This window comes from Equus quagga, chromosome 11 (assembly GCF_021613505.1).
Source record: "Equus quagga isolate Etosha38 chromosome 11, UCLA_HA_Equagga_1.0, whole genome shotgun sequence".
Lineage (NCBI taxonomy): Eukaryota > Metazoa > Chordata > Mammalia > Perissodactyla > Equidae > Equus > Equus quagga.
Window position 1 is genome coordinate 98,969,407 of NC_060277.1, and position 27,227 is coordinate 98,996,633.

A 27,227-nucleotide genomic window follows, 5' to 3' on the forward strand; every position below is an offset into this window, starting at 1 on the left:
ATAGTCAGTATAAGCGGGAACCTCAGTCTATGTGTTAAATAACTAGAATCCTGCCTCCTGTTTTATTCTGTTTTTTTTGAGGAAGATTACTCCTGAACTAACATCCACTACCAATCCTCCTCTTTTTTCTGAGGAAGATGGCCCTGAGCTAACATCTGTGCCCATCTTCCTCTATTTTATATGTGGGACACCTGCCACAGCATGGCTTGACAAGCAGTGCCCTGTCCACACCCGGGATCCGAACCAGCGAACCCCAGACTACTGAAGTAGAGCATGTGAACTTAACCGCCATGCCACGGGCCGGCCCCCTCCTGTTTCTTTAAGGTCATGATTTTCAGCTTAGGTAAAATTAGAGGCTTTTATAACCTCTGGAAATGATCATTTATTTCCATAAAAAGAAGTGAATTTGATTTTTTTTTCTACAAATTTTTGTTGCGGGCTGTGTCTACATGCCCCTAAAATGTATTCCTTGCAATGAAAAGATAAGGCCAACGTCTTTTCTGGAAACTTTACTTTTGCACTAACTGAATTCTTAAATTTTCTGACAGTAGCCCAGAATCATGTATCTAAAAGGTGTACACACCTGCAATGGGAAGTCGGCCCCCAGTCTGCACGTGTGAGGTTTCTCTCTCTGCCCTCAGGCCGGCATATTTTAATGCCTTGCCTGACACCTCTGGTCTAAATTCCCATGCCCGATTCCCTCCACTGAAACCTTGTGAAATTCCCACACATTGGTGATCCGCACACACTTTCTTTGCTGAAGGCCTGCAGCAAATACTATTTAGTACTAAGACAATCCAAGTTAGGAAGAGCCATGTAAACGAAAGCACAGTTATTAGGTCTCTTTCCTGCTGCAGGAGGAAAACCTCCGGCAGCCTCAGTTTGTGACGTACCTAAGATAGAAAAAGATGCTTCAGGATGGCGCTGCAGGGCGCTGAGATAGATGGGGGAGGTCGGCCTGTGGTCTGCTCACTGTCTTCTTGAAGTGTCATGAGGAGCAGGCCTTCTGAGGGGGTGTGGGGGACAGTTTCTCAGGATTCCTGAGGCCATCGCAGTGTTTACCTCGGACCTCCCCACCGCCCCCAACTGCCGGTGATTGCGGTGTTTACGGAGCACTTCCCAGTGTCCTGGAGACTGAACAGAATGTCCTCGCAGCCTGGCTCCTTCCTCCAGGAGTGTCATTGCATTGTGTTAGGTTCCTCATGGATCCACACGCCCACACACTGTGCGCTCATACATTGATGACTTCTCAGGGCATGTTGACCATTTGCATCTGGGGCCCTGGTCTCTTTTTTAGTGAGGGTCTTTTCACGTCTTGCGGTGTATCAGAGTCTGCCAACATCCCGATCAAGAGCAGTGTCTGAGGAGCTCTGCGAGGACAGCTGTTTCAGGAAGGCAGCAGAGTGGGGGCAGGCCCGCTGGGGTAGGGGGATGACCGGCAGCTCCCGCTGCCTCTGCTCTGTTGAGTCCTCGGTTGGTGGGAGTCCTGGCGCCAGGGCACCTGCTCAGGTTGCCTCCCGTGGCGCGCGTTTCCTGCCTCTCTGGCGTTTAGGCTGCTCTTCCCGGGATTGGCCAAGGGCCCCATTAAGGCGCCTGTAGAACCTGCAGAAAGCAGAAATCAGCACGTTTTCCTGACACCAGGTCATCCACGCAGGATTCATTTATTGATCGCCTGCTGTCTGGCAGGCGCTGGGGTCAATGCCAAGAACAGGAAATGAATGAGATCGTGAGCTGGAGGCCTGACATAAGGGTGGGAGGGGAGGGCGAGCCGTGGCCGGGCTTCTTGTTAGCAACCAGCGGGCACCTACAGTGGACTCCTCCGACTGGGTTGGGGAGAGAGAGCCGGTCACATGTTCCCTGTGTGTCTCCACAACTGCACGTGTGTGTGGACACACGCGGCGTCCTCCCACCCTCTCCCCTCACCTCACCCAGTCTTCTCCTCCAAGCCCCTGAATCCTTTGGGGTTCTAGATTTTGAAGTGTGCCCTCCATCCACTGGGTTGGTACACAGCAAGTTGTGTGACTAGGTGATAGCAGTGGTCCCCGTGGGCTGGCAGCGTCTTAGCCATGCAGGGCCCTTTACTGCCACTGTGGTTTGCCCCACTTGATGCAGGAGGCCTGGCCATGGCCGATGACCAGGATAAATCTGAGTCATGTTACTCTTTGTAGGAATCTTATGGTAGGTCTATTAGTGAAGACGCGAGCCCTGTTGATGATAAATTTTGGACTTCTCAAATCTATGAGAACATGGGCTTGAGGCAGGCTTGGTCTGTGGGCACCCTCTGGTTTCGCTTGTCAAACCAGGGAGGCGAGAGAGAGGGAGAGGAAAGGGGATCCTCGCTGGAACCAAGCCAGGTCGCATCTGGAGGCCAGAATCTCCAGGAGGCTCAAAGTCCCTGGGAAGGAGAGCCTCTGTGGCCGAGTGGAGTAAGTGCGAGGCGGCCCTGCGGCAGGGGCAGCAGCCTGCACTTGCCCACGTGCTCTGAGCCTGCAACAGGCAGAGGGATAACATCGGTGCTAGACGGGCCTTGGAGGTCACCAGGTCCGAGCCCCCCTTTTGCAGATGAGAAAACTGAGGCCCAGAGAGGGGAGATGCTCACAGCGAGTTGGTGGCAGATAGACCAAGAGAGCTTTCACTCTGAGCAAACAGAAGCAGCGAGGAGGAGCCAGAGCGCGCGCGCCTTTGTCTTTGTTGGTTGGGCTTGTGATGCCCTTCGAATGTGCTTGTCTTATTTCAAGAGTGTGTTCCAGCTCTTAAATAATTGATGCGCCCTTGCTAACCTTTTGCCACCGCTGCCTCTTCAAACCCAGAGGAGTTGAGAGTCCCAGGCCAGCAGAGGGAGGCACCTGAGAGGCTCCTGGCCAGTGGGCTTAGCTCTCAGGCCCAGCCTGGACTCAGCGGAGAAGCTCCTGGGGTCTCCATGCTGCCTCTGGGGGCGACACAGCCAGAAGGTCCCGTCCCGGTGGTCTCTTGCCTTCCTCAGCATCGTCCCATCTGCCAACTGCCTCCTCCAACAGGAGGCCCTCAGGAGCCCCACCAGGAGTGGGGACCAAAACTAGGGGACCAGGCCCAGGAGGGTCTTGCCCTTCCGAAGCTCACCTCCCCTGTATGTCTCCAGATGGAGCCTGGGAGTGTCAAGGTTGTCCAGGAAAGATTCCTCAGGGAGCCAGGGCGCCGTGGAGGTGAGGCCATGGACCCGAGAACCCTGGGTCTGACCCACCAGCACGCATCCGACATGCCTGGGGCTCCCATCCTGCCCGAAAGCCCCAGGGCGGCCACACACCAGGCTTTGGGGACAGAACCTGAGGACACAGAGGGAAGCCACCACGGCTCCAAGCTGCTGGAACGCCAGCTTTGGGGAGAACTGCACCAGGAGGGGCCACCTCTGAAGGGGCTCCAGGGCAAAGAGAGGCTGGGGCACAAGGAGGTCGACGAGGACCGCGACATCGATGAGTCCTTGCCCCAGGAATCTCTTCCCTCCCAGGTGTCCCCGAGTCTGCAGAGCTCCCCAACCCAAGGCAGGCCACCCCCCCAAATAGTTTCCAGAGCAGCCACTGGCACCCCTGGTTTCCTAGCTGAGGGTGCCAGCCCCATCCCCGTCAATTTCCTCTCCAAAGTTTCCGCAGAGACCCAGGTCTCAGAGCCCGACAGGCCCAGCGCAGGGCACCCCCATGTGCCCCCTGAGTTCGTGTTCCACGTGGACATCAAAGCCAACGTGCAGAAGGAGCAGGGACGCTCAGAGGTGGATTTGGAAGGGACTGCACTTCCGGGGGCCCCTGGAGAGGAGCAAGAGCCCCAGGGCCCCGCTGAGGGAGAGGACACAAAAAAGACTGACCTTCTGGAACCATCTGGAAAGCGGCCTGCAGCTGGCCTGCCGGGGAAGCCCGTCAGCCGGGTTCCTCAGCTCAAAGGTCTGTGTCTTGAAGGTCTGTGTCCTTCGCTCCTTCCCGGTGACCTCATGTGCCACCCGGGCTGTGGGCACTGCCACTGAGCTTCCAGCCCCCCTCGACTCCTGCTGCTTCCGAGGTCCCGAGGGACAGCCACCAGGCCACCGCCGGCCTGCCGCTCACCCACCCGCGGCCGCCTCCTGCCCTCAGGCTCTGGTCACACGCTGCTCTCACGCTTGCCCACCATCTTGCATGTCACCAACACCCTACCCGGCGCTTTCTGCCCTGTCTGTTTCTCCAGTTACTCGATTTGTCCACGGCGGGCCATCAGCTCACTGGTGACAGGTCGGTGGGCCACACTCCGCAGAGAGGAGGACATCTGCTCCATGTCTGAGGGCTTATTATGTGCCTTAAATTCACTGTCTAGAACCCTCCCACCCTCCCGAGGGAGCACAATTAGCCCCACTTTCAGAGGGGGAAACCGAGGCACAGAGAGGTAAAGTACCTGGCTGAAGGTCACCTAGTAGTAAGTGACAGAGCCAGGTTCAGAATCCAGGTAGGTCTGCTCTGAAAGGCACGCCTTTCCCTGTACACCACAGTGCCTTCCAGAAGGTTCTGAAGGGTACCGCCCAGCTCAGAGAGTCGGAGGGTGGGAGCCTGTCTTCTGCTGTTCTTGTCAGTGGACAGCACCTCACACGCAGCAGGTGACACACACACAAGCATTTGGAGGTAGCGAGGAGCCCACGCCAAGCCTTCGGCCCAACAACCCCCACCCCACATGGCCTCACCTTGTGGCAGGAAAGACTACAGCAGAAACAGTAGCGTCCTGTCCAAGCACCTCCTCGTCCCTCAGCGAGCCTGGGGCGTCCCTGTGCTGGGGTTGAGGGGTCTCAGCCCGGCCCCCTCGGGAGCCCTGGGAAACATGATCACAGCAGCCCCTTTGCAGCTGGAGAGGTGGGAGGGGAGGCTCCCAGGTGTCGGGGTCTCTGTGTCCTGTCAGGGAGAGGACAGGTCATGTCCTGGATGAGGCTCAGGCCGCAAGTTGGGCACATTCACACGTTAGGACCCTTGGCATTTTGGAATTATCTGAGGCCCAGAAATTGATGTTACTTAACCTGTCAGTTGCAAATATTTGTTAAATTTTGATTAGCTTCTACTTGTCAAGAAAACTTTGAAATGTTGTAGATAAAGGCACCTGTATTTAAAATTTAAGATAGAAAAAAAAATCCCCTAACCTATTTTAAAATATCCTAAATTCCAAAATAGTAGGGGACAAATAACTGTGACTTGACAGATGACAACAGTGTTTCCTGAAATGGTATTTCATTGAATACTGGTCCACTGGATGTTGATAGATGTGTCCAGGGAAAAAAGTTCCATGGTCCAGTAAGTTTGGAAAAAACAGGCTAAACAAAGTTAAACAGGGTTTGCCGCTGCAGGACTTGTCAGGTCCTTTAATATTCTAATGCACATTGTGACCCTCTGAGAAGGATACCTAGTATGAATTTCCCAAATTCCTTTCATCCCACCTGCTAATAGCTGGAAGAGGGCTTGTTCCGTGGTACCCGATTTGGGAAATGCTGATCTAGCAGATGCTTTTGTTGTGACATGGACGATGCTGGTTGATTTGGGCAAAGGTTGGGAATCAGGTCCACCTGGGGCTCAGGTTAGAATGCAGATTGCTGTGCCCCATGCTAGGCTTACGGAGTCTTGGGCTAGGCCCAGGAATCTGTAGTTTAGCAACTTCTCCCGCTGATTCTGCTGCACAGTGAAGTTTGAAGACCTCTGGGCTAGGTCATCAGTGCTGATCTCTCTAGAAGTCCAGTGTCCAGTGGCCAGTGAGACAGTCAACGAGGCCCCATTGTCCTTGGGGCATTGGAAATACAATATTGAAACCAAAGACGAAAATCTATAGTCAGTTTTCAACCACGAATGTCAACAAAAGAGAAGATGAGTTAGAGGTGAGCCTGGCAGACAAGTGGACGCGTTTCACCCGTCTAAAGGGGTGTGGCTTTCTAAACACAAAAGCCATCAATGGTTTGGTCCGAAAACCCAGAGGTTGTCTGTAAGATGTTCAATGGTAGCTAGTTTGAGGTAATTTGGGGAAACGTCAAGGCCTGTCCCCTCAGGAGGGCCTGTAGGTGGTGAGACGACTTTCCAGGGCTGGGTCAGGGGCGAGATGGGCTCGTGGGAGAGCAGCTGGGCCTGGAGCGGAGCCCCCAGTAGTGAGGGGCAGGCTCTGGGAAGACCACCCATTCACCCTGCTCCTTGAGTGACAGCATGAGCAGGGAGGGGTCCCACAGGGGGCCGGAGCCGGGCTGAGCTGCCCCATCCATGGCCCTGGGGCTTTCAAATGCCCCTCCTTGGAGTGGGGCCGGCCCCATCTGGGGGAGACTGACCCTGGCAGAGACAGAGAGGAAGCCTGGGAGGGGGCCTGCACTGTCCTCCTTCTCTAACCGCCCATGCCAACGTGTGCCCAGAAGAGTTTCCGCTGCGTCCCCTCTGCATGTCCCCACCCTCGGCCAGCCTGCTGCCCCCTCCTGCCAGGGTGTTCTGAGCAATGGCTCCAGTGTGCCGTGTTGACACTAACAACGTGAGACCTAACAGAGTCACGGGGAAAGAAAGTCAGCTGGGTTTCCGCCAAGCCCAACGGAACAGAACACGTTGCTCCCATCCCCAGAAATCAGCTTAACTGCATCGGGCTCCTTCCGTGAGCTGTACAAACAGGTGTAACGTACTTTCTCATTTCCTGTTTTATCAGCTCGCATGGTCAGTAAAGGCAAAGATGGGACTGGAAGCGAAGACAAAAAATCCAAGGTAAGCTGACGAAACTCGCTGCCGCCGTCAAGCTTATGGGGCGGCCATGCTTTACGTCTGAGTAATTGTTAGATATAACTTGGGGAGCATTTGTCACAGAAGCACAACTGTCATTCAAAGTGCTTTGTGCTTTTCTGCAAACTTCTCAAATCCCAGCATTTATCCATTTTGATATGTACGCCAGGGCAGGGCAGGCAGCCAGTGAATGAATTAATGTTCCTAATTGCAGCTGCATTGGCATAGTTTAAATGAGACGTTTACAGTAAATGAAGGTATGTTTGAATTGTCTGCAATAAAGTTTGAATTTTGCACATCTTACGCTTCCCACCACAAAACTAGGCTCAGCAAACACACACAGACACACTCCCATGTTTAAGATACATGGAAGATTTTCTTTGGGGCCTTCAGGAGTGTTGATCAAGGAGGTGCTCTCCAACCTAAGGCAGAAGGTTCTGGAGAGGTCCTGAAGAGAGGCAGGCTGTGAAGGAAGTGGAAAGGGGCGTTGGCGAGGCAGTGGTGGGAAAAGCCATTCTAAGGCATAGGAACAGCAAAGACCAGAAGCATGAAGAGACAGTGTGTTCGAGAACCCTAAGCAGATCGGCCTGGTTGCTGTGGAGCGGGCGGGACGGCCCCTGGAGGAGGGAAACCTGGCACGCACCCTGAAGGCTAAGGGGACAGGTGTGGCCAGGGCGCAGGAGATGCCATCTTGAAGTCTTGCCCAGACGGCGACTTGACTTACACTTTAGTCAGTCCAGAAACCAGCCAGAGGAAGAGTCCTCGAGCAGCCTGCTCGCCACCAGAAGTGTGTCCAGAGCCACGCCCGCCCTCACTGCCTCCTTTCAGCTGTAGTTTACTCCCTTAATGTCTTCGCATCTTGGAAAATTCTCTTGTAAATGCACAGTAGGGCTGTCCTCGGAAAATCCCACTGTGGCCCAAGATAAGGACCTATTTAACGGCATCTCCAATTTCCAATACAAATTCTGCGTGAAGCATCTGGGTGTTAATTGGTCCTGGAGCCCTGATGGAGTCCGCGGGTGCAGACGGTAGCTCTGGGAGTTTGGTAGCGCGTGTTGAGGGCCACTCCCCAAAGCACCGGCCGCCCTGTAGGAAGTCAGGGTTCGCCATCACTAGACCCTGGTGAGGCAGCTGAGGGTCCTGCAGGGCCTTGGGGGGCTCTGCCCTAGATGCTTGAAGCCGTAGCAGTGGCTGCTTGCCAATCGTGATGCACCTTTAGGGGAGTCCCAGCCTCGTGCATGCATGTATTCCGTTCATTCATTCGTTCGCACATGTGGGCACGACCTCCCTGTCCTGGAGTTGCACACAGCCTCCCAGCGAGCAGTCACATCTCACGTACCTTGGCCAGGTGGGAAGCAGTGCCGGTGGAGGAGACCTTGTGCAGCTGGGGAAGGAGGAGTTGCCGGTACCCACCCCAGCTTCTCCTGTCACCGGCCCCAGAGCCTCAGCCTGCCTCCCTCCCCTCAGACCCCTGCTCCATCCTTGGGCCCTCCTTGCCAAGGCCGGCCGCCAAGAGGGCCTCAGCCACTTCTGGGGGAATCCGAGGGCAATGGAAGCAAACCCAAGGAGCCTGAGGAAGTCTCCAGTCAGGACCCTGCTCTGTAGCTCTGACTCCCTCCATGGAATGCTCTGGATTGGCCTCTTGGTTCTATTCCTGAAGGCACGGCCCCTCCCCCTCCCAGACCACCCTCCTCCACCAGGGCCACGCTTCCAGGTCAAAGTCCCCCAGAGGCAGTTAGAACAGACCCCAGGTGTCAGCCGCCATCCATCAAGTGTCCTTGTCTCAAGGGGGCAGCTCTCGCTGTGAGGTCTTCCAGCTCACAGATGCCTGTCCCATTGGCCGCCGGCCCCACCCAGGCCATTTCCTTAGGTGGAATGTGCTCAAGAGTAAACACTGGCCAGATTAGGATCCATCAGATAGTATTTTGTTTTATTTCAGACTTTAATCAGAAAGCATGTGTGTGTGTGTGTGTGTGTGTAACCTAAGTGGCGCGAGGGAGAATCTTTCAGGCTTGAGGCAGGCACAGTCCTGATTTTAGCAAGTATGAGGCTGTCTGTGCTGGAACAGGAGCCAGGGTTAGCGGGCCAGCATGAGTTCCTCCCCCAGAATTGAGCAGAAAGTGGGACCCTTCTGACCCATGACACCTTGGGGATGTTTTCTTGAAAAACATCCTAAGAATCACATACTTTGGTGATCTCCATTGATTCTGGGGGCATGAAACACCTTTAAACCAGTGGTCTCCAAAGTGGGGGGCACAAGAAGATCCGATGGGCTGGAGAAAGAACATAGTGGAACTACCATCCGGTTTTCGTCTTCTCTTAAAAGTTCTGTCTCGTGTAAGTTTTCTAATGTACATCGTATATTGGCATCAAGGCATCTGTGTTAACTGCTAAGGACCTTCAAGTCCGTGAGGGGCCCAGTTACTCTCTGTTCTTCTGGTCGGAAGGACTGATGTGGGTACATGGTCCAGACAGTTTGGAGACCCCTGCTTTAAACCGTCACCTGCCTTATTTATTTTTACTTACTGTCCTTTTTCAGTTTGTTCCCCTCCCCCATGTGCTGACTTTTATTTTGATTTTATTTATGTTTATGTTTAAGACATCCACACCTTCCTGTGCTAAAACCTTGAAAAATAGGCCTTGCCTTAGCCCCCAACGCCCCACTCCTGGTAGCTCAGACCCTTTGATCAAACCCTCCAGCCCTGCCGTGTGCCCAGAGCCATCTTCCTCTCCTAAACACGTCTCTTCTGTCACACCCCGAACTGGCAGTTCTGGAACAAAGGAGATGAAAGTCAAGGTAAGGAAACCGCCTTTGAAAAGAATCAGGCCGCTCTAATGTGGTTTTCAATTTTTTTTTTTTTTCCTGGCTGCAAAGACCTTTCTTCAAATGAGCTCTTACCCACAAGCATCATGCAGAACACTTAAAATTCTGGTTGAACCGGGGAAAAGGGGTTTGGTGCCCTCCTTCTCAGCTCCCTGGGTCCCTCAGAACAACAGCCCCTAGGGCACCTGGTGGGAGCCTGGTTTGGGCATCACTACCCAGCTGGGTCCCTTTGTCTGTTCCTGGCCTTGGTAACTGGAGCGCTCCCAGAATGCCCTCCTCGGGGCTCACAGCATCGCTGTGCAGCGACACCTGGCCCCCTAGTGCACTCCCTCCTGAACCACTTTATGGTCCTTGGTTAGCCTCAGTTTCTTTTTGGAGTTTGTGTTATGTGTCAAGGTCATCTTCTGGGTAAACAGACCCAGTAACTGCCCCCGATCAGCACACTGTGCTTGTGTAGACTTGCTCTCAACCTGTGGCCAGTTTGCTAATTGATGCTGGTGCTCACCCCCAGGGCTCCTAGCACACCTAAGGGTTACTGACACCTATGGGTTGTTTGAGAGAGAACAAAAAAATACCACCCAGCTCTGTTGGCTCGTTAGGTTCAAGAGCGTCTCCAAGGACCTCTGGTGAAACCAACCACCATCAGTCAAATAAATCCCTGAGGAGAGTCAGAGAATGGGTGTCCGCATAGGAGTGGTCTACTCATGTCCTGCCCGTCGACACTGGGTAGATGATAGCCTGATGGTGGCTCTGAGCTCTGTGGCCTTTGGTTAAATGCAGTAGCACGACTCATGCTGATAACTCCTGTAAACAGCTCCCCTAGAAGGAAGTGGTAGTCAGAGAGCTTGGCGATTGGGTGGGGCTGTGGGTCGTGTGCCCAGCACACCTTTGTGACTGAGAAGACATTCGCTGCGTCTAGTAGGCAAAGGGTCACCCCAGTCATAGCCTCATTTGAGTCAAGGTGGTTGAGTGGGGCTGGCATGGACTCTGGGTGACAGTCACCTTTCCCGATCGTAAAAACCACCCTCCGGTGCTTCTGTTTACAGGGGGCAGATAAAACTGGAACGAAGATTGCCACACCCCGGGGAGCAGCCCCTCCAGGCCAGAAAGGCCAGGCCAACGCCACCAGGATTCCAGCGAAAACCACGCCCTCCCCGAAGACCCCACCCGGCTCTGGTAGGAAGAATGTTCCCTGGACTCCCCGCCTGGCGGGGTTCAGGCTGTAGCGTCCTGAGTCTGCAAGCCTGACAGTTAATAACCCCCAGCAGCTGATGGACGCCTGCAGTTCACTAAGCCCCGGAATGTTCGTTTTCCCTCTCGTCCTTTTGACAGTTTTCTGAGGGAGATACTGAATGCTTTTTGTCAGTGGAGATACCAAGGCTCTGAGAGTTCACACAGCCAAGGCTAACCAGCTCATTTAAAGCATGAGGAAGGTGCAGCCACGTGGCTAATAAGTGGCAGGAAAGAGGCTTCTCTGAGCTTCTCTGACCCAAGTCCAGGGCCCCGGGAGGTGTTTTTCAGCCCCCAAATGATCCTGGGTGCCGTCTCTCTGCAGACAGAGCAGCCTGGATGGATCACTGTGGGTGACCTCGCATGGGGTGCACCCCTGTGCAGCCTAACTCGCTGGGGACGTGGGGGACCCTGTGACAGAACCTGAGGCCCATCCCGTTGGGCTCCTGTGAGTGAAACCCAGTGGGTTTGAGCACCAGGAAGCTTCAGTGAGCCATCTTGTTTCCAGTGATGCAATGAAGAGTGGTCGTCCTCTTTGGGGATTGGGGACAACCTGGCTGAGCTTCCCCCCTCCACTGCCCAGGCGACTATCCCAGCCAGCCGGGTTTCAATCTGTACAGCTCAGGCTGTCTGGCCTGCGTTGGCTCCAGGTGGTACTCAGGGGCCTGTGGGTCTTGTATGGGGGCTGCATGGGGTCTGGGCTGGTTCACTGTGTCTCTGCTGCTCGTTGGCCCGAGGGGACAGTCAGAGCCCCTCGTCTGCTGCATGGTTTTGCCGTGGCGTTGAACCCGAGTTTGCCAGAGGGCGGTGCCTGCCAGGACGGCCGCTCGTTACAGACTGTTGGCTTGTCTTCCCTCATAGTGTTTTTTCTCATGTGTATAATACATAGGATTTGGGGTAATTAACAGCACTGTGATTTTTATGGATGGTTTTGATCTTGGTTTTTTTCACTTAACATTATGCCAGCTGACTCACACAGCTGGAGTCATAGCTAGAAACGGCGCGTGCATTTCTCTTCGGATCTTACCCACTCCTACGTGACACCTGCAGGTGGACTGATCCCCCCTCTGGGTCCCCTTGACCTTGTTTCCTGCCAGACAGGGCCTCTGCTCCCTGAACCCATTCCCTGCCTAGCTCACCTCTGTGGACTGGCCTGGCCGGATGTGGCTTAGTGTCCACAGCGTGAAGAAGAGCTCATGAAGGCCCCGTTTAAGCTTGGTTATAACAAGGCTGTCTGTGGATTTTTCTTTTAAGCTACCAAGAAAGTGCAGAGAAAGCCACCCCCTGCAGGGGCAAAATCTGACAGAGGTAATTTGGAGCCTGCTTCGCCCAGGGGGTCGCCCCCTTTGCGTGTGCAGCTGTTCGCTGGCTTAGGTTTTAGAGCTGGGAGGACCTGCTTCTGAAACGTGGGCTTCACACGTTGAGCCTGAAGCTGGAACAGTTGAACTCCTGCTCCTCTTCTTGCGTGTGGTTTGTGGGATGTGTCTGTCTGAAGGACCTTTCTAGTCCTGCGTGTGCTCGCTTACTGTTGGGGCGGGCCAGGGGAGCATGCGCCTCAGGCAGGGTGTGGGTGCTGGAGGTGTGGACCGTGCCTGCCCGAGGTTTAGGTGTGAGATTCCCGTTGGCATTTATGAGACGCGCACCCTTGGAGCCCCAGCCGCTGTGCTGGACGCTGAACCTGCTACAGCATCCGTCTTCCAAACACAGCACCGTGGGCCACAGGCCGCTCTCCCCATTTGTCAGATGAGGACACAGGCTGACGGAGGTCAAGTGACTTGCCTGAGGTGGCAGTGTAATTAAGTGTCACAGAAAGGATTGGAAGCCACCGCCAAGTCCACTGGTCAGCCTGGAGTCCGTAGAGGCAGGAGGGGCTGTGGAATGGAGGGGCCGAGCCTGCAGGCCCTGTCTGTTGTCTCCTTATGTGAAAAAGGAGAAAAGGCTTCATTTGTCCTGTTGCCACAGATCTTGACGACTTTAGGGATGTCCAACAACAAAGAAATTCAAACTCTAAACCTGGCCGCGCGCAGTCTCCCCTTGACACGAGTCGCCGCCCTCTCTGTGCAGGCGCTTCAGCAGAGAGCCGGCGCCCTCCTCCAGGCCCGGCAGGTCCCTGTTCGCTGTTTGGTGCAGATGGTTCCTGGGGCGCATGCGGGGCGTCTCTGCCGGAAGCTTGCAGACAGCAGCAGCCAGACGCCTGGAGCTGGAGGAAGCTCAGCCGTCCCCTGGCACGGCACCCAAACCTGGGCCTTTCAGAGTGGAGTCTGCTCCAGAATCCTGGGGAGCTGGGGAGAACCAGTTTTACAGGCCCCACCCCTAGAGATCCTGTCCTCTCAGGTCTGGCTGGGGCCCAGGAGTCTGCATCTAACAAGTCTGCCCCCTCGTTGGGGAGGTTCTGATGCAGGGTCCCTGGGCCACACTTGGAGAAACACGGATCCGTGAGGCAGAGAAGTAGTAAACTACTGAAGAGGGGACCTGAGACTTGCAGGAACAGAAGTGTGTGGGGAGCACAGGCTGAATCTGTTGGGAGAGGAGCCGTCCCTGGTCCTCCCTGGCTGGTTTGGCTCCCACATCGTATTTGCAAAGGTGCACTGGCACTTGCCACGCGTCATGGGGGGAAGGGCATTGCTGGGGAGGGAACAGCAGGGCAGGGCATGCAGCATAAAGTGGCATGGCTTGTTTGGAGAGCTGGGGGCAGGTGGGTATGAAGCAGGCATACCCTCTGGAACCCAGGTACACAGAGGAGTCGGGGAGGGACGGCAGGGGTCTGATGGGAAAGGGGTCTTGAACTTGGTAAACAGCTTAAAATTCACCCTGTGGATAAAGGGTCCATTGGATCCAGATGAGGGCAGCCCCTGGGTCCTCATTCGGGGAATAGGCCGAGTGGAATCGCACGAGAGTTTTACGCACATTTTCACGCATCACCGCCTGGCTTCCCTCACTGCAGGCATTATAATTTTTTGCATTTTTGAGTTGAGGTCCTTGAGCTCAGAGAGGGAAAGTGACTTGTCCGAGACCACACAGCTCATTGGTGCCCATCTCTTGACCGCAGGGCCATGGGGCAGAGTCAGTCCCCCTGGGGAAGGGGTCGTGGGTGGCCCTTGATGGCTATTCTGTTGCTTCCCTGGAAAATGGGGTGTCTCTGTCCCTAAGTGACAAGGGCAAGAAGAGAAGGCATTTCTCTAGAAATGGCTCGAGGTCAGCCTATTGCTGGTTTGGCTGAGTTTCCAGCCTTGTTCTCACCTGCGTAATCCGGCCCCGAGTCTGGGAGTGGACCTCAGGACAGGCAGCCCCAAGGGACTTTCCAACCCTCACCCGCCCCGAGTGCTGGCCTCACGCCCTCCTTCCTCTCCAGGTGACTCGGGGAAATCTGGGGATCGCAGCGGCTACAGCAGCCCTGGGTCCCCGGGCACTCCTGGCAGCCGTTCCCGCACCCCATCGCTGCCGACACCACCCGCCCGGGAACCCAAGAAGGTGGCAGTGGTCCGCACTCCACCCAAGTCGCCGTCTTCAGCCAAGAGCCGCCTGCAGACGGCCCCCGTGCCCATGCCAGACCTGAAGAACGTCAGGTCCAAGATCGGCTCCACTGAAAACCTAAAGCACCAGCCAGGAGGCGGGAAGGTAAGGGCGTGCGGGGGCTGGCTGCTCAGGTCCCCCACACCTGGGCAGAGGCGAGCGAGTGACTCTGCTCCCCCCCCCACCCACATGGCACCCAGGCCCCTCCAGGACCTGGTCACGGAGAGACAGCCGGGTTATGGTTCACTTCTTTATTGGGGTCACTGCCATGCCATGAGTGCCCTGCTTAGGGGAGAGAAAGTACCGGTTCTTTCCTTCTCCATTTCACCCCTGCTGAGAGGAGAGGATCAGAGATGACAGGGTTATCTGATCTCTGTGACCTGGGGGTCCTCGGAGGCAGGGCACCCACACATGTGCCCCCCGCGTGCCTCGTGTTTAGAACGTGACACAACCAGTCTACGGGTGGCATCTCTGGTGTTCGCTGGACATTTGTTTAGGTGAGGTGTCTCTCTAACCCTCAATTCTGGGGAAATTTGGGGTTCCATTTTGGGTCTCCTAAAGGTGGAGAAACGTGAGCTTCTGAGGGCCTGAGGTGGCGGGAAATGGGGACCGGCCTGGACTCCCTTCCTCCTCTTCTTGTGCCCCATTGGGTGAGTTTCCTGGGGCTGACGTCCAAAGTCCCACAGACGGGGCAGCTTGTAAAACAGAGGTCGATTCCTCACAGTCCTGGCGGCCGGACGTCCACGGTCAAGGTGTCGGCAGGGTTGGTTTCTTCCGAGGCCTCACTCCGTGGCCTGTCGGTGGCCGCCGTCCCTTCGTGTCCTCACACGGTTTTTCTCTGGGTATCTCCCGGTCCTGACCTCCCCTTCTTATGAGGACACCAGCGATAGTGGATTAGGGGCCACCCTAATGAGCTCGTTTTAACTTCACGACCACTTTAAAGACCCTCCATCCAAATACAGCCCTATTCTGAGGTGCTGGGAGGTGGCTTCAGCATATGACTTTGGGGGACACAGTTCAGCCCATAACAGCCCTCCCCCCAGCACACAGAGGGGAACAGAGAGGGAGGAAGAGGAGGCGTGTGTGGGGTGCAGAGGACCACAATTCCGCTCGAGACCACGGATGTGTGGGCCTTGGGGCTGGGCCATCTAGGGGGCAGTGAGCCTCCTGGTGGGCTGGGGGGGCTGTACAGAACCCTGACCTGATGCTTCCCTTTCATACAGGACCACTCGCCTCCCCCGACACAGGGCGCTCTGCACAATTGACGTTATTTATCACTCTGGGCCGCGGCCTGGGTCACGGCGGAGGGAGGGCGTCTCCGAAGGCCTTGGGTCCATGCGGGCGCCTTCCCTGAAACCCTGCACTTTGCAGGGCCTCCTGCTGGCCTTTCTCATCCTTGTGGCCCTGAAGGAGTAGAGCCCCGTCTCCCCGCTGGTCTGGGACCAGGGGGTCAGCCCTGGGCCCTGCAGCGCCCACCTGCGCTCCTCTCCATAAAGATGTCCATCTCCTTCCAGAAGGGGCTCTGAGACAGCCGTGCTGGGCGTTGGCTTGAAGTTGACCCCTCTGTGAAGCTTCGGGGGCAGAGGGACGCCCAGGGAGAGGGTTTCCAAGGTGGTGGGATGTTTCCCACTCGCATGTGCACCCCTCCCTCGGCACTGTGAGTGTCCTTTGTGCACCCTGTTTTCAGAGCACAGAGTGACCGTTTGCCCCCGTTTTGAAAAATGAGAAACAAAAACCCGCGCAGCCAGCTCTGCCCCATTGAGACGATCCGGCGGCTGTGACCAGCTGGCTCATGACGACACATCCCAGCGAGAGGGATGCCGTGATCATCAGGTCTCCTGGCCTGTGGGCTGTCACACACCAGCAGACGCTTCGTCTTCCCGTGGGCGCAGGCTGTGCCCCTCCAGCTGGAGGTCATCTGAGGTCGGCTTGCAAGGTTTGGGCCAGTTTGGGCCAGTTATTGCAGCTCTGCTGAGAGCAGCTGTGACAGGGCTGAGAGGGAGGAAGACCTTCCCCTGAAGGCCCTGCTCAGGGCGGACCCCACCCCACGCCCAGGGCTGCCCAGCCTGTCTGTGCAGGGAGAGGGGTCCGGCTGGGGGCCAGTGACTTGATGCTCAGAGTGGAAAGGGGGATGGTGCCCCAGGTTACAACCTTGCCACGCTGGGCGCAGGCATGTGTCCATACCTCCTGAAGGGTTACAGGAGACAGAGTGACCTTCCGTGGCCCTAAGTGGGGGAGGGGGTGTGGGAAAGCTGCAGAGGGGGGAGTACCAGCCTCCCCGTAAGTTCCATGGAAAACCTGGGAAATTGAAACAAAGAAAACCTCAGCTGTAACAACAAAGATCAACACGTTAATCTCCAGGAAAAATGAAAAGAAAAAGGGAAAAAGAAGGCACATGCGATCCATGGAGAAGACCTTTAAAATGACTAGACTGACGGCTCTGAGGGGCCTCCTTGAAATCTGGGTCCCTGTGGCCTCGCGTGGCGCCCGACATACAGTAACTGCTCCATCAGTGTTTGTTCGGGTACAAAACGGACAAGGCGCTGAGTCCCAAGAAGAACTCACTCCCTGACTAGAGGATGGGTGGCACTGAAGGAGGAGGAGCCGGAGGTGGCCTGTCTGTAATGGCAGCGTGAAGAGCGCAGCAGGTCATTTAAATCATAGGGGAAAATGTCAAATGGCTCTTTTCCGCTTTGTCCTCTTCTCTGTTTTCCTGATTTGCCACAGTGAACATCATGGCTTGAAGAGTCTGAACAAAAGTATTTTTAAGGGGAAATGCAGATGATCACTGGCCACTTCCGCAGAACCCGTTGGATCCACCAAGGGTGGGGAGAGACGGGGAGGAGGGCCCGCAGCCCGGCAGGCCAGCGTACCTGCTCGCTGCGCAGCAGTTGGCCCACAGCCCCGCCCGCCGAAGACAATCACCCGCGGGGGGTTCCTTCACATCCTAGTGCCCGAGCCTCCCCCAGGCCCGTTAGACTCTCCAGCAGGGCCTCCCAAGTGTTCCCCCGCGTGGTCCAGCTGAGACTCAGAGCCCCCAAATTCTCACCTGCGGGCCTCTGGCCTCAACCCCAATACTAGCTCATCCCATGCACCCTGGATCTGGTGACCGATTGTCCTCTTTTGGTCCTGACCCTGTCCCCATTTTCAGATTCCATGCACCTGGCTCCTCAGACAGCTCAGAGGCAGCCCAGGCCAGGCCCTGCGTCCTGCACCCCCTCCCCAAGAGTTTGTCCCAGCCCTGTTCCTTAGAGGGGGCGGGCGGTGTTTGGAAACAGAGACAAAGAACCAGCATTTAAAACACATTAAAAGGGGCCGGGAGGCCGGCCCGGTGGCGCAGCAGTTAAGTTTGCACGTTCTGCTTCGGTGGCCTGGGTTCACCGGTTCGGATCCCGAGTGTGGACATGGCACCGCTTGTCAAGCCATGCAGTGGCAGGCATCCCACATATAAAGTAGAGGGAAATGGGCACAGATGTTAGCTCAGGGCCAGTCTTCCTCAACAAAAAGAGGAGGATTGGCGGCAGATGTTAGCTCAGGGCTAATCTTCTTCAAAAAAAAAACACTTTAAAAAAAGTAACCTCCCCACTGAAGGTTGGAGTGATGTGGAATTGCCAACCTTACATCCTGGGGAGGGCGTGAATCAGGACAGTCCTTCTGGGTATGACGAAAGAATGTTCTTAGCTTTCACAATTTAATTCCACTAAATCAATGATCTATCAAAGGGCCTGCTGTCTCCTTCCTCTGGGCCAGCCTGAAGGTCACCTTGAGATCCTTGTGTCCCTGTGGACTCGCACACAACTCGATCTACAGTAGGTGCTGGATACTCTAAATCCAGGAAAGAAGGAAAACCCAAAATTCAGAAAAAGATTTTAAGCACAAAAACGTGCATTGAGCTTTATAATTGCAAAACAAAACAATTTAAATGTCTAACAATACAGAGAGAATGGTGAGGCCATACTATAAATGACGTTGCCATTTAAAGTTTATCTTTGAAAAGAATTTTTATAATTATAAAAAATTATAAATGTTATACTAAGTTAAAATTGCATACATCATATACGTTATGCCTACGATCTATATGAGAAGCAGGGAGAGATTGTGAGTGATTCTTTTTCTCTGTTTTTCCCTTTCAAGGAAAACATTCTAATCAGAAAAGAGAAATGGATAGAGCAAAGCGAAGTGAAGCCGGGGCTGGCACGGCGGGGCGCGCCGGAGGGGCGCGGTTAGGCCGGAGCTTTGTCGTTTGCAGGAGAGCTAGGGACAGTCAGCCGCTGCTAGAGGGAGATCCCCGCTGGATGCGCCGGGAGCCGGGGGGCGAGGGCCCGGACAGGACCGGATAGGATGGAGAAGAGGCGGGGTGCCGGAGGCGCCGCCCCCAGGGAGCCTCGTGGGCGCGGGGCTGGGAGGCCGGCTGAGCTGCGTACGAGGGCGCGGGAGGGCTCCCAGCGGTTGCGGCAGCGCCCAGCTCAGCAGCCCTTGGCGGGGTCAGCGGGGCGCAGACGGGGAAGCACAGGGGACCGTCGGGCTGCGAGAAGGAGCTCGCCTGGGGCCGAGGCTGCCTGGTCAGGAGAACTGGGGGCGCCTCTGGCTGCCACGGGTGAGCAGGGATGTGCAGAGTCACGGCCAGGAAAGGGCCCAGAGCCGGAGCGTGGGGCGGCCTGCTTGGCTCTGAGCACGTGGAGCTAAAGGCCCTTCCCCCGAAGGGGTCCGGGTCCCCCGGCGGGCGGGACAGACGCCGGCCAGACCGGGAGGCTTGGAAAGCCGGGGGCTGCAATATTGCAAGTGGCCACAAGATGGCGGTGGAAGGCTGTAAGCGTCTGTCTCGGTTCTGGAGAACTCAAGTATTTTAAACTCATTATGTGTATTGACAGAGACCCAGTTCTCATTTTAAAAAGCACACGTGTAGAACATTTATGTGGAGTAAATGCAGCGAATTTGTACCGAGGATAGGTTGCCTCTCCTGAGCGGAGGTGCCAGGCCCTGCAGAGGGGACAGCCCTGTCACTCCCAGACCCTGCTTGGGGCAGCCACTGTTAAAGGAACGGTGTAAATGGTTCTAAAGGTGACTCCCCTGTCATTCGATCTCTTCTTTGGCGCTTGACTTGACAGGACTTAGAGAAGTCTTCCCGTGTCAGTTCTCAGGCTGACCACCTTGGACTTGAAGAGAAGGCTTGCTGTGGGTGTCCAGGCCCCCACCCCCACCCCCACCCCGGGGGTTCAGTTCCCTCCAGAGCACCCCAGGCCCCAAGCCTCAGCACTGGACCGGTTGGCCAGGCAATGCTGGAGACCGGCCTCACCAGGGACAGTCCGAAACCCGGTCCAGCCTGGGAGCTCCTGGGGGAGAGCTGGCCGTCTGGAGCACCTCGAGAGAGGCAGGCCCAACCAGAACCAGCTCACAGCTGGTTGATCTGGTTTGGGACGGCTTTGGGTCCTCCAGGAAATGGATTAAACCAAAGTGGGCCCACCCCTATCTCCACCCCACCCCAGGGTCAAACCCTGTCCACAGGAATTTCTCCCTTGACTCGAGCCCCCTGGATCAAAATTAGGAGCTTCCAAAACATTGTTCTTTCCCTTGATGGATATTTTCAGTGTCTGCCCAGAGCCGAGCCTCAGTATCACACATGTTACTTCAGCTGAGAAATTAAGGATTCCCGTTTCATAATGCCAACCATTACCCTTTTTTCTCCTTTGTATAAATCTAACATCCTGTAAAAGGTGTGGGCTTAAATTGACAGCTAACAGATTCAAGTTTGCTTTGTAAATATCCTTATGTCCGTTGTCAAAACCCACAGAAGCTTGTTGCCTTTTTTTGTTAGATTGGAACAAGAAGAAGCCATAGGGAGAAAACATTTCTATGTATTTTGCAGATCTTGTTATTGTTTAATGTCTCTTGATTCTTTGATGAATTTCTTGTATGGACTAGTACAGAAAACAAGGTTATCTCCCTTGAAAAACTGGTAAGTTTTCTTTGTCAGATGAGGAGAGTTATATAACCCATTAGGCTTTCCCTTTTTACCTTGGCTTCCAGGAAGCTCAGAGCTAAATGTAATGATCCATCTTATCACTGTCAGTCCTAAACACCTCCCCTTTTTTTACCATTATCCTTTAAATTTTCCTGTTTTATTATGTTGTGTGTTTGTGTGTATGTGTGTGTTTTCTAACTCTAAACTCCAATTCCTTTGTGAAAGCAGGCAAATCTGCTTCTGGGACTTATCCAATAGAAAGTTATGAATAAAAAATTATCCCCAAAGAAGGAGTTCATGTGGGACTCCTTAAAATCTAAAGGTGGCACGAACTGATTCAAAGATATTATGCAGAGAGTGCCAGCCACTGCTTAAGAATCGGTGTGAGAAAGCCATCTGGCCTGCTCCCAGCTCGAGCCTGGGCTTGAGGCCCCATCGCAGTCTCTCCTTGCTGGCGGGGGCGAACGTCAGTGCTCACCAAGAGAGTTGTGTTCATTTGGTTCATGAGAACAGGCTTGAGGACAGCTCAGGCGGAACTTGGTTGTCACAGAGGTAGCCTGTGGCTGCAGAAACGCCTAGGCCTAGGTTCCTGTGTGGGTTCTACCACTGACTTGAGAAGGTTGCTGAACCTCTCTGGGCCTCAACTGGCCCCTCATCAGAAAGCTGGGGGGCAGGGCACTGGCCCGGTGGTGCAGTGGTTACGTGCACACGTTCTGCTTCTGTGGCCCAGGGTTCACTGGTTCGGATCCTGGGTGCAGACATGGCGCCGCTTGGCATGCCATGCTGTGGTAGGCGTCCCACATAGAAAGTAGAGGAAGATGGGCACGGATGTGAGCTCAGGGCCAGTCTTCCTCAGCAAAAAGAGGAGGACTGGCGGCAGATGTTAGCTCAGGGCTAATCTTCCTCAAAAAAAAAAAAAGAAAGCTGGGGGAACAGCAGGTGAGGAGGGCGATGTGGAGGTAGATACTCATCCCACCTCTAAATGAGGGATGGTTTTTACATTTAAAAACCGGAGCAGAAATGCAAAGGAAGATTTTTAGTATCTAAAAAGGTAGACATTTATATGTTAGGAAAAAATACACCTACCAGCAAGAAGGGGGCAAAGGAGCAATTTTAGTAATAATCAAGAAATGCAGAATAAGCCAACAATGCAGTCCCATTTATTTGAGTCAAAGAAATAAGCAAAATAATTTTTTAAATGTCCCAAACTGGCAGCAATATGATGAAACTGACTTTCTCAACAGTGTCCTGTAGGACAAATTAATCCGACCCTTTTAGAAAGCCATTTGGAGAGCTGTATTGAGAGTTTGTAGAATATTTATAACTTTGACCCAGAAATTTGACTTCTGGGACTCTATGCTATGAAAATAATCCATAATATGGAAAAAACTCCTTGCAGAAAAATGTTCATGGTGAGGCTGTTTACATTATTTAAAATGGAATCAGTACAAATATCTGATAGCACAGATTATCACAAATGGAATATGACATATTGTTTAAAATAATGCTTCTCATAACCATAGAACGAATGCTTAGGATATGATGCTACTTGATAAAGGAAGATATAAAATTGTATGTACACAATAATTACTACCATTTGTATGTATAAGATGGTAGTTTTCTTTATATATATGTGAGACTAAGGAAATACAAGAAAATGCAGTAGTGGTTGTGTTAGGTGACAAGAAAACTTTAATTTTTGCGTTTTTTAACGTTTATTTTTCAAAATCATGTTAATTACTTTTCTAATGAAAAAATACATAGCTTTTTATTTTAAAGAAACATAAAAGAAAATAAAAAGGTGGGCTAAATATGTACTTTGCGGGTTTTTAGATTCACACCAGTAAAATTAAGGAAAGAAACGGGGCTCAGGGTCTAGAGAAGATTACTATATTTTTATTTTGCTAAGTTAAGGACGTCTAAAAATAAATATTATTTACTATCGATGTAACTTAATAATTAGTAATTTAATAAAGGAAAGGCCATTTTAACACCAAAAAGTAGGATGGACACATTTTGCTATCATGTCCTCATTTCCTTGTTTTGCTGTGGGCCCCCTGATGGTTTGGGGGACCCTTCTCCCCGCATGAGCCAGGCAAGGGCTCCCCCGGACCGTCCCCGCCGTCCTCGCAGACCCTGGGCCTCTGCAGAGCCGCCCCCACCCAGCGATCCCAAAGGCAGCCCTGAGGTCTCCGTGCCGTTTCCAAAATCCTTCAACTGGGACCTCCAGTTGGCGGTTGCCTGTACTGTGATTAATAGGAACTAAGGCACAGTTTCCAAACTCGGGGCTCCTGAGGGCCAGGCCACCTGTGATGAAGACGTTGCCGCTGCTCCAGCAGACAGAACTCAGAGCTTTTCAAGGCTCCTTCTCCGGGTCATGCTTGTCTGTGTATTTCATAGTTTTTAGACAAAAGGGATAAGAAAATTGTTCCCTACCCCAACGTTGTCGCTATCGCCCCCCCACCCCCGGGGCTTGGACCTGTGGCCGCAGCGCCGCCCCTGCCTGCCCTGGGACAAAGCCCGCACACCGAGGGGCGTCTGGGTTTGTCTTCTCCGTGGCGCCATCTGTGTCCTCCCTGCGGCGTCAGTGGTTCTGCCCTGGCCGAGCATCCGAAGAAGCACCGAGCCCCAGGTTCTGATTCCAGGTCGGGGTGGGCGTGGGGTTTTAAAAAACATGTCTGCAGGTGGTTCCCCGCCTGGCAGGCTTGAGAATGGCCGCGTCGAGGTCTGGGTGGCTGAGCGGATGGGTCTGGGTGGGGTGTGAATGACGACACAGATGGGCTTGTTATTCTTTCACTAAGATCGCTGAGCACCTGTGACTCCGTGCCCCCCTGGCTGACACTTACAGGCTTCAGCGGGGCTCTCCCAGGGGCTCCGCGCGCGGGTCCTTCTGCAAAGGGAAGAATTGCCTCCCGATGGAGCTGTTTTCAGAACCCAGTGTTGGAAGGTGGGGTCCACCTCAAACCACTCACGGTTCTGGAATGCCTTTGTGGGGAGCTCCCCGGGAGGAGTGACCCAGACCTGCTGCCGTCGCCGGGGCCTCCTCTCCCCGCCCCGCCGCTGGGAGAGCGGAGTGTGTGAGCACAGAGCAGGCCGATCTGGGTGTGGTGTGTCACTCATCCTTTTTTCTGGCTATCAAAGGTGCAGATAATTAATAAGAAGCTGGATCTTAGCAACGTCCAGTCCAAGTGTGGCTCAAAGGATAATATCAAACACGTGCCAGGAGGCGGCAGTGTGAGTACCTTCACAGGTCCCGTGCGCCCGCTGTGGTTCCGGTTTTAAGGAGTGGCATGAGTGGATGTACTTGCAAGACATTGCACAGAATAAACCGTCCTCAGGCTCAGGGTCTCTCTGTGTCCACAAGTAAATGCAGCCCAAACCCCCCACACGTGTGCCCACAGTTGTAGGGGGGGGAGCCCCAGCATCCGCAGGTCCCCTGGCCTGCACTGACCTGCATCTGGAGGCCCCCCCCGCCCAGCATCCTACCCCGCCCACCGTCGACAACCCCACTCACCGCCCAGCAGGAATCCTGGAAGCCCCACAGCCCTTTTGAGGTTGGGCTGAAGGCGACAGTGCCTGAGACTGGGCTGTCACCTCCTCCCCCATCACCTGAGCAGGTTCACTTTGAGTGGCTCCACTGTGGACAGCTGGTCTGTTTGTTCTGAGGAGCAGACACCAGGGTCTTCCTGTCCCCCCTCAGAGCAAGAGCAAGAAAAGGCTCCCTGCTCACGTTTGTCTTCTGCATTTTCCGGGGAGGAGCTGATTCCTAAGCCTCTGGCTGTGCTTCAAACCAGCTCCCCACCACACCACCATCACCACCACCAGGGGACCTGCCCGCAGCCAAGGGTTGACAGAGAAATGCTGCTTTGGGCCCTTTTAAATTTGGCCCCCTTCAGATGTCCCTGGGGACTCCCTGTGTCTCCAGTGGATGTGTCCCCGAGATTTGGGGATAGCATCCTCACTTCTCACCTCCCCACTTGGTCAACTCTGCCGTTTCCCTCCCTGCTGGTCCTGATAGTGGGTACAAACTCGCGTCCTGAGGCTCGGCTCCCCTTCTCCGCAGCCCCCTCTCCACTCCCCCAGCCTCTCTCGGTCAGCTGTAAGCAAACGTTTAAGCACATTGGGGAGTGGAAGCTTCGAGACCCTTTTGAGGTCGACCCCTGGGAAGGGGGATGGTTTCTGAGAGCAGGCATCTCGCTTCCGGCTGGCAACACCAGCTCCTGGCTGGGTGACGGTGGTGAACCCCGGTGGGCTCTCTCCAGAAAACGCCCAGCCTGGGCCCACATGTCATCTGCATCCAGCCCTGAGGGTTTATTCTTGCAATGTGCTGCTGCCTCCTGCCCTGGGCATCTGGATCCCGTGGTCCTGCTCTGAGCCCCCCCCCGTGGTCCCCGGAGTAGCGGGCACTCACCCGAGGCTGCTGCATGGCGCTTCACTAACGCTTCCTCACCAGTGTGTGCTCTGTGTCTCCTCTGTGCCCCCAGTCCCTGCTCTCCTGTCCCCCTGCCACCTTGTCTTCTGCTGAGAGAAGGGAAGAGGTGTGGGGACCACCCTCACCTCCTGCCCCGCCCGTGATCATGGGCTCTGAGTGCCGGGGGCTCTTCTGGCTTTGACTCCTGGTTCCCTAGCTTCACTGCGGATGTTGGGCTCCAGCCAGAGGAGGAATGCCACGTGCTTTCCGGTTTAACTTGTGTCTGCGCAGCTGGTGGGGGGTTGTGCAGGTGAGGCTGAGGCTGGGGGTCCAGCGGGCCGCAGACAGCAGACAGCTGCTCCAGGCAGAAGCTGGGAGGAGAGCATGCATTCCCACTGCTGATGGAGGTGCCCAGGACATCAAGGGACTTCCTCGGGGGACCGCCCCTCTGTCCTGCACTCTGCCTTTGCCGGCCTGTGGGCTAACCTGTGACCTGGCGATGAGCCACAGGACATCCTGGGCTGGCCCTGAGCACTGGCTTTGGCCTGTGGCCACTGCTTGTTTGCAGTAGGAGCCTTCACAGAAAGTTCTTCTCCTGGTGAAAGGTGGCTGCGGGGGCGGAGATGGGGGTTTCCAGCCCCTGCTCAACCTGAGCCGCAGGTGTGCGGGGGCACTGGGCCTCTGGCGTGGCCTCCGGCCTCTGGCTTGCTGCCCTCACCTCTCCAGCCTGGAGGTGACTTCCCAGCAGGCAGGCCCTGCCTCTTTCTCCACCTCAGGGTCCTGCCTGCCTCCAGGCTGGCTCCCGCTTCCACTCCAGGGCCTGGCCTCCCCCCCTCCCCTGGCCTCTAGTCCGCCTGCCCCCTGCCCCCCTGCCATTCCAGGCTCCGCCTTCTCCACAAGCCCACCTCCTCCTCTCTCACAAGCTCCCTCATCCAGGCAGAAGGAAGTGGAAGAAGCCTGGGTCACAGTGGTGTTCACCTCCCCCCCGCCTTGCCCCTTCTCCTTCAGTGCTCCCCCCAGAGCACTGGCTGTCTCCCAGACCTGTTCCGAGAACGTTCTCAGATGGCTTATTAGCCCCCCCATGCACAGGTGCAGGCTGCCGCCCCCGTGTGCCCCCACACCTCACTCCACGCACTGACTCGCAGGTCGTGTCCGCCTGTGGCCTCAGTCAACTCTCCGTCAATAAACTGCAAATGCCAACGTGATTTTGATAAATCATTTGGGATTGTTCCAGATGATTTACACCTAAGTAGAAGCCCCTCCTTTTTTTCTGGGGTCATTGTTAAACCCATTCTCAGACACCAGGCCCCTCTCTCCTGGGTAACCCCGGTGCAGGGAGCCGGAGCCATTGACTTCATGGGGATTGGCCTCTGCACCCTCAGGTGACCTCACATGGGGTCGCTGCTGGAGGCCCTGGGGAGTGACCATCCGGGGACCTCCTCACAGCCATGGCTTTGTAGAGACTTCCTCCAGGAGACCCATCCAGTGTGGGGTCCCCATGGCTGTGCTCCTTCCGGGGAGCTGGTTCTTGGGCTGAGATCAGCCGGCAGCCGGGCCACATGCTGGACCCTGGTCAGGTTCGGAGCCCTGGAGCCCTCGGGCCGCCCATCTGTGTATGAGTCCGAGTCTGCTCCAGCACCGAGATGCTAAACCTGTGGGGTTCTGCTGTGCCGCCTGCCCATCCTGCTGGTGTCGCTTTGCTCCTTTTGGTAAAGAACCGAAATGTCCAGGACACGTGTGTGCCCGGGCGCCAGCTGGTTCTTGCCTCCGAGTCGCAGAAGTGCTCTGGGTCCTCCTCACTGACCGTCGCTGCTCTTGTTGCGGGGGGCTGGGGTTTGTGGAAGCTTCTCCCGGGAGAAAGCCCGCCTGGCAACCCCACACGCCCGCTCCTCTCTGAGGCCCCATGGATGCGGCTCTCGTGCTTTCCCGAGCTGTTTCAAATGCCGCACAGATGGGTCGTGTCGATCCCTCCTTTATGTCCTCAGTGGATGGGACCTGTCAATTTCACGTCAGGAAAGAGGGTGACTTTTTTACGTGTGTTCGCTAAACAATTAGTGTGCGCCCTGCACGATGACAAAGTGTCCCTGTTTTTCCCCAGGGGTCCTTGTCCTCGAAGTGTCTTCAATCCCACAGTTGTTTTGTGAAGACTCAGCTCCTGGGGCAGGGTTGGCGGGATTCCCACAGCACGTTTTCCCACCGTGACTGGGGTGTGCTCCTCGTGGCAGACAGGGAGCGCTGTCCCCGCGGGGCCTGGGCTGACACAGCTGCTCTTCGTCGTGCTGTGCCCATAATAACGTAGTCCTGTTTTATTCTCTTTGTCTCTCTCTTGCTCGTCCTCTCTCACCTCCAGGTGCAAATAGTCTACAAACCAGTGGACCTGAGCAAGGTGACCTCCAAGTGTGGCTCGTTAGGCAACATCCACCATAAGCCAGGTAGCTCCTGCGGAAGGCAAGGACAGGGCGGGCGGGTCTGGGGGCAGGGCAGGACTGTCCGGGTGGTGCCCTCTCCTGAAGTGGCTGGAAAGGATCGATGGGCTGTCAAGGAGAATGGTGACCGTGGAACTTGCTG

General features: G+C 55.0%; 1 protein-coding gene across 10 annotated transcripts in view; it reads left to right on the forward strand.

Annotated features, from left to right (window-relative positions):
• Positions 1-27,227, forward strand: part of MAPT (microtubule associated protein tau) — a 101,730-nt gene that overhangs the window by 66,078 nt on the left and 8,425 nt on the right. For 2 of the 10 annotated variants that reach the window (XM_046675020.1, XM_046675017.1), the window contains 8 exons: positions 3,618-3,911; positions 6,649-6,704; positions 9,319-9,516; positions 10,590-10,719; positions 12,028-12,081; positions 14,126-14,391; positions 23,390-23,482; positions 27,010-27,091. In XM_046675020.1, coding sequence (XP_046530976.1) covers positions 3,618-3,911; positions 6,649-6,704; positions 9,319-9,516; positions 10,590-10,719; positions 12,028-12,081; positions 14,126-14,391; positions 23,390-23,482; positions 27,010-27,091 — 1,173 coding nt within the window. The remainder of the gene's footprint in view (positions 1-3,617; positions 3,912-6,648; positions 6,705-9,318; positions 9,517-10,589; positions 10,720-12,027; positions 12,082-14,125; positions 14,392-23,389; positions 23,483-27,009; positions 27,092-27,227) is intronic. The other 8 variants (XM_046675019.1, XM_046675021.1, XM_046675018.1 and 5 more) reach the window with 8 other exon arrangements.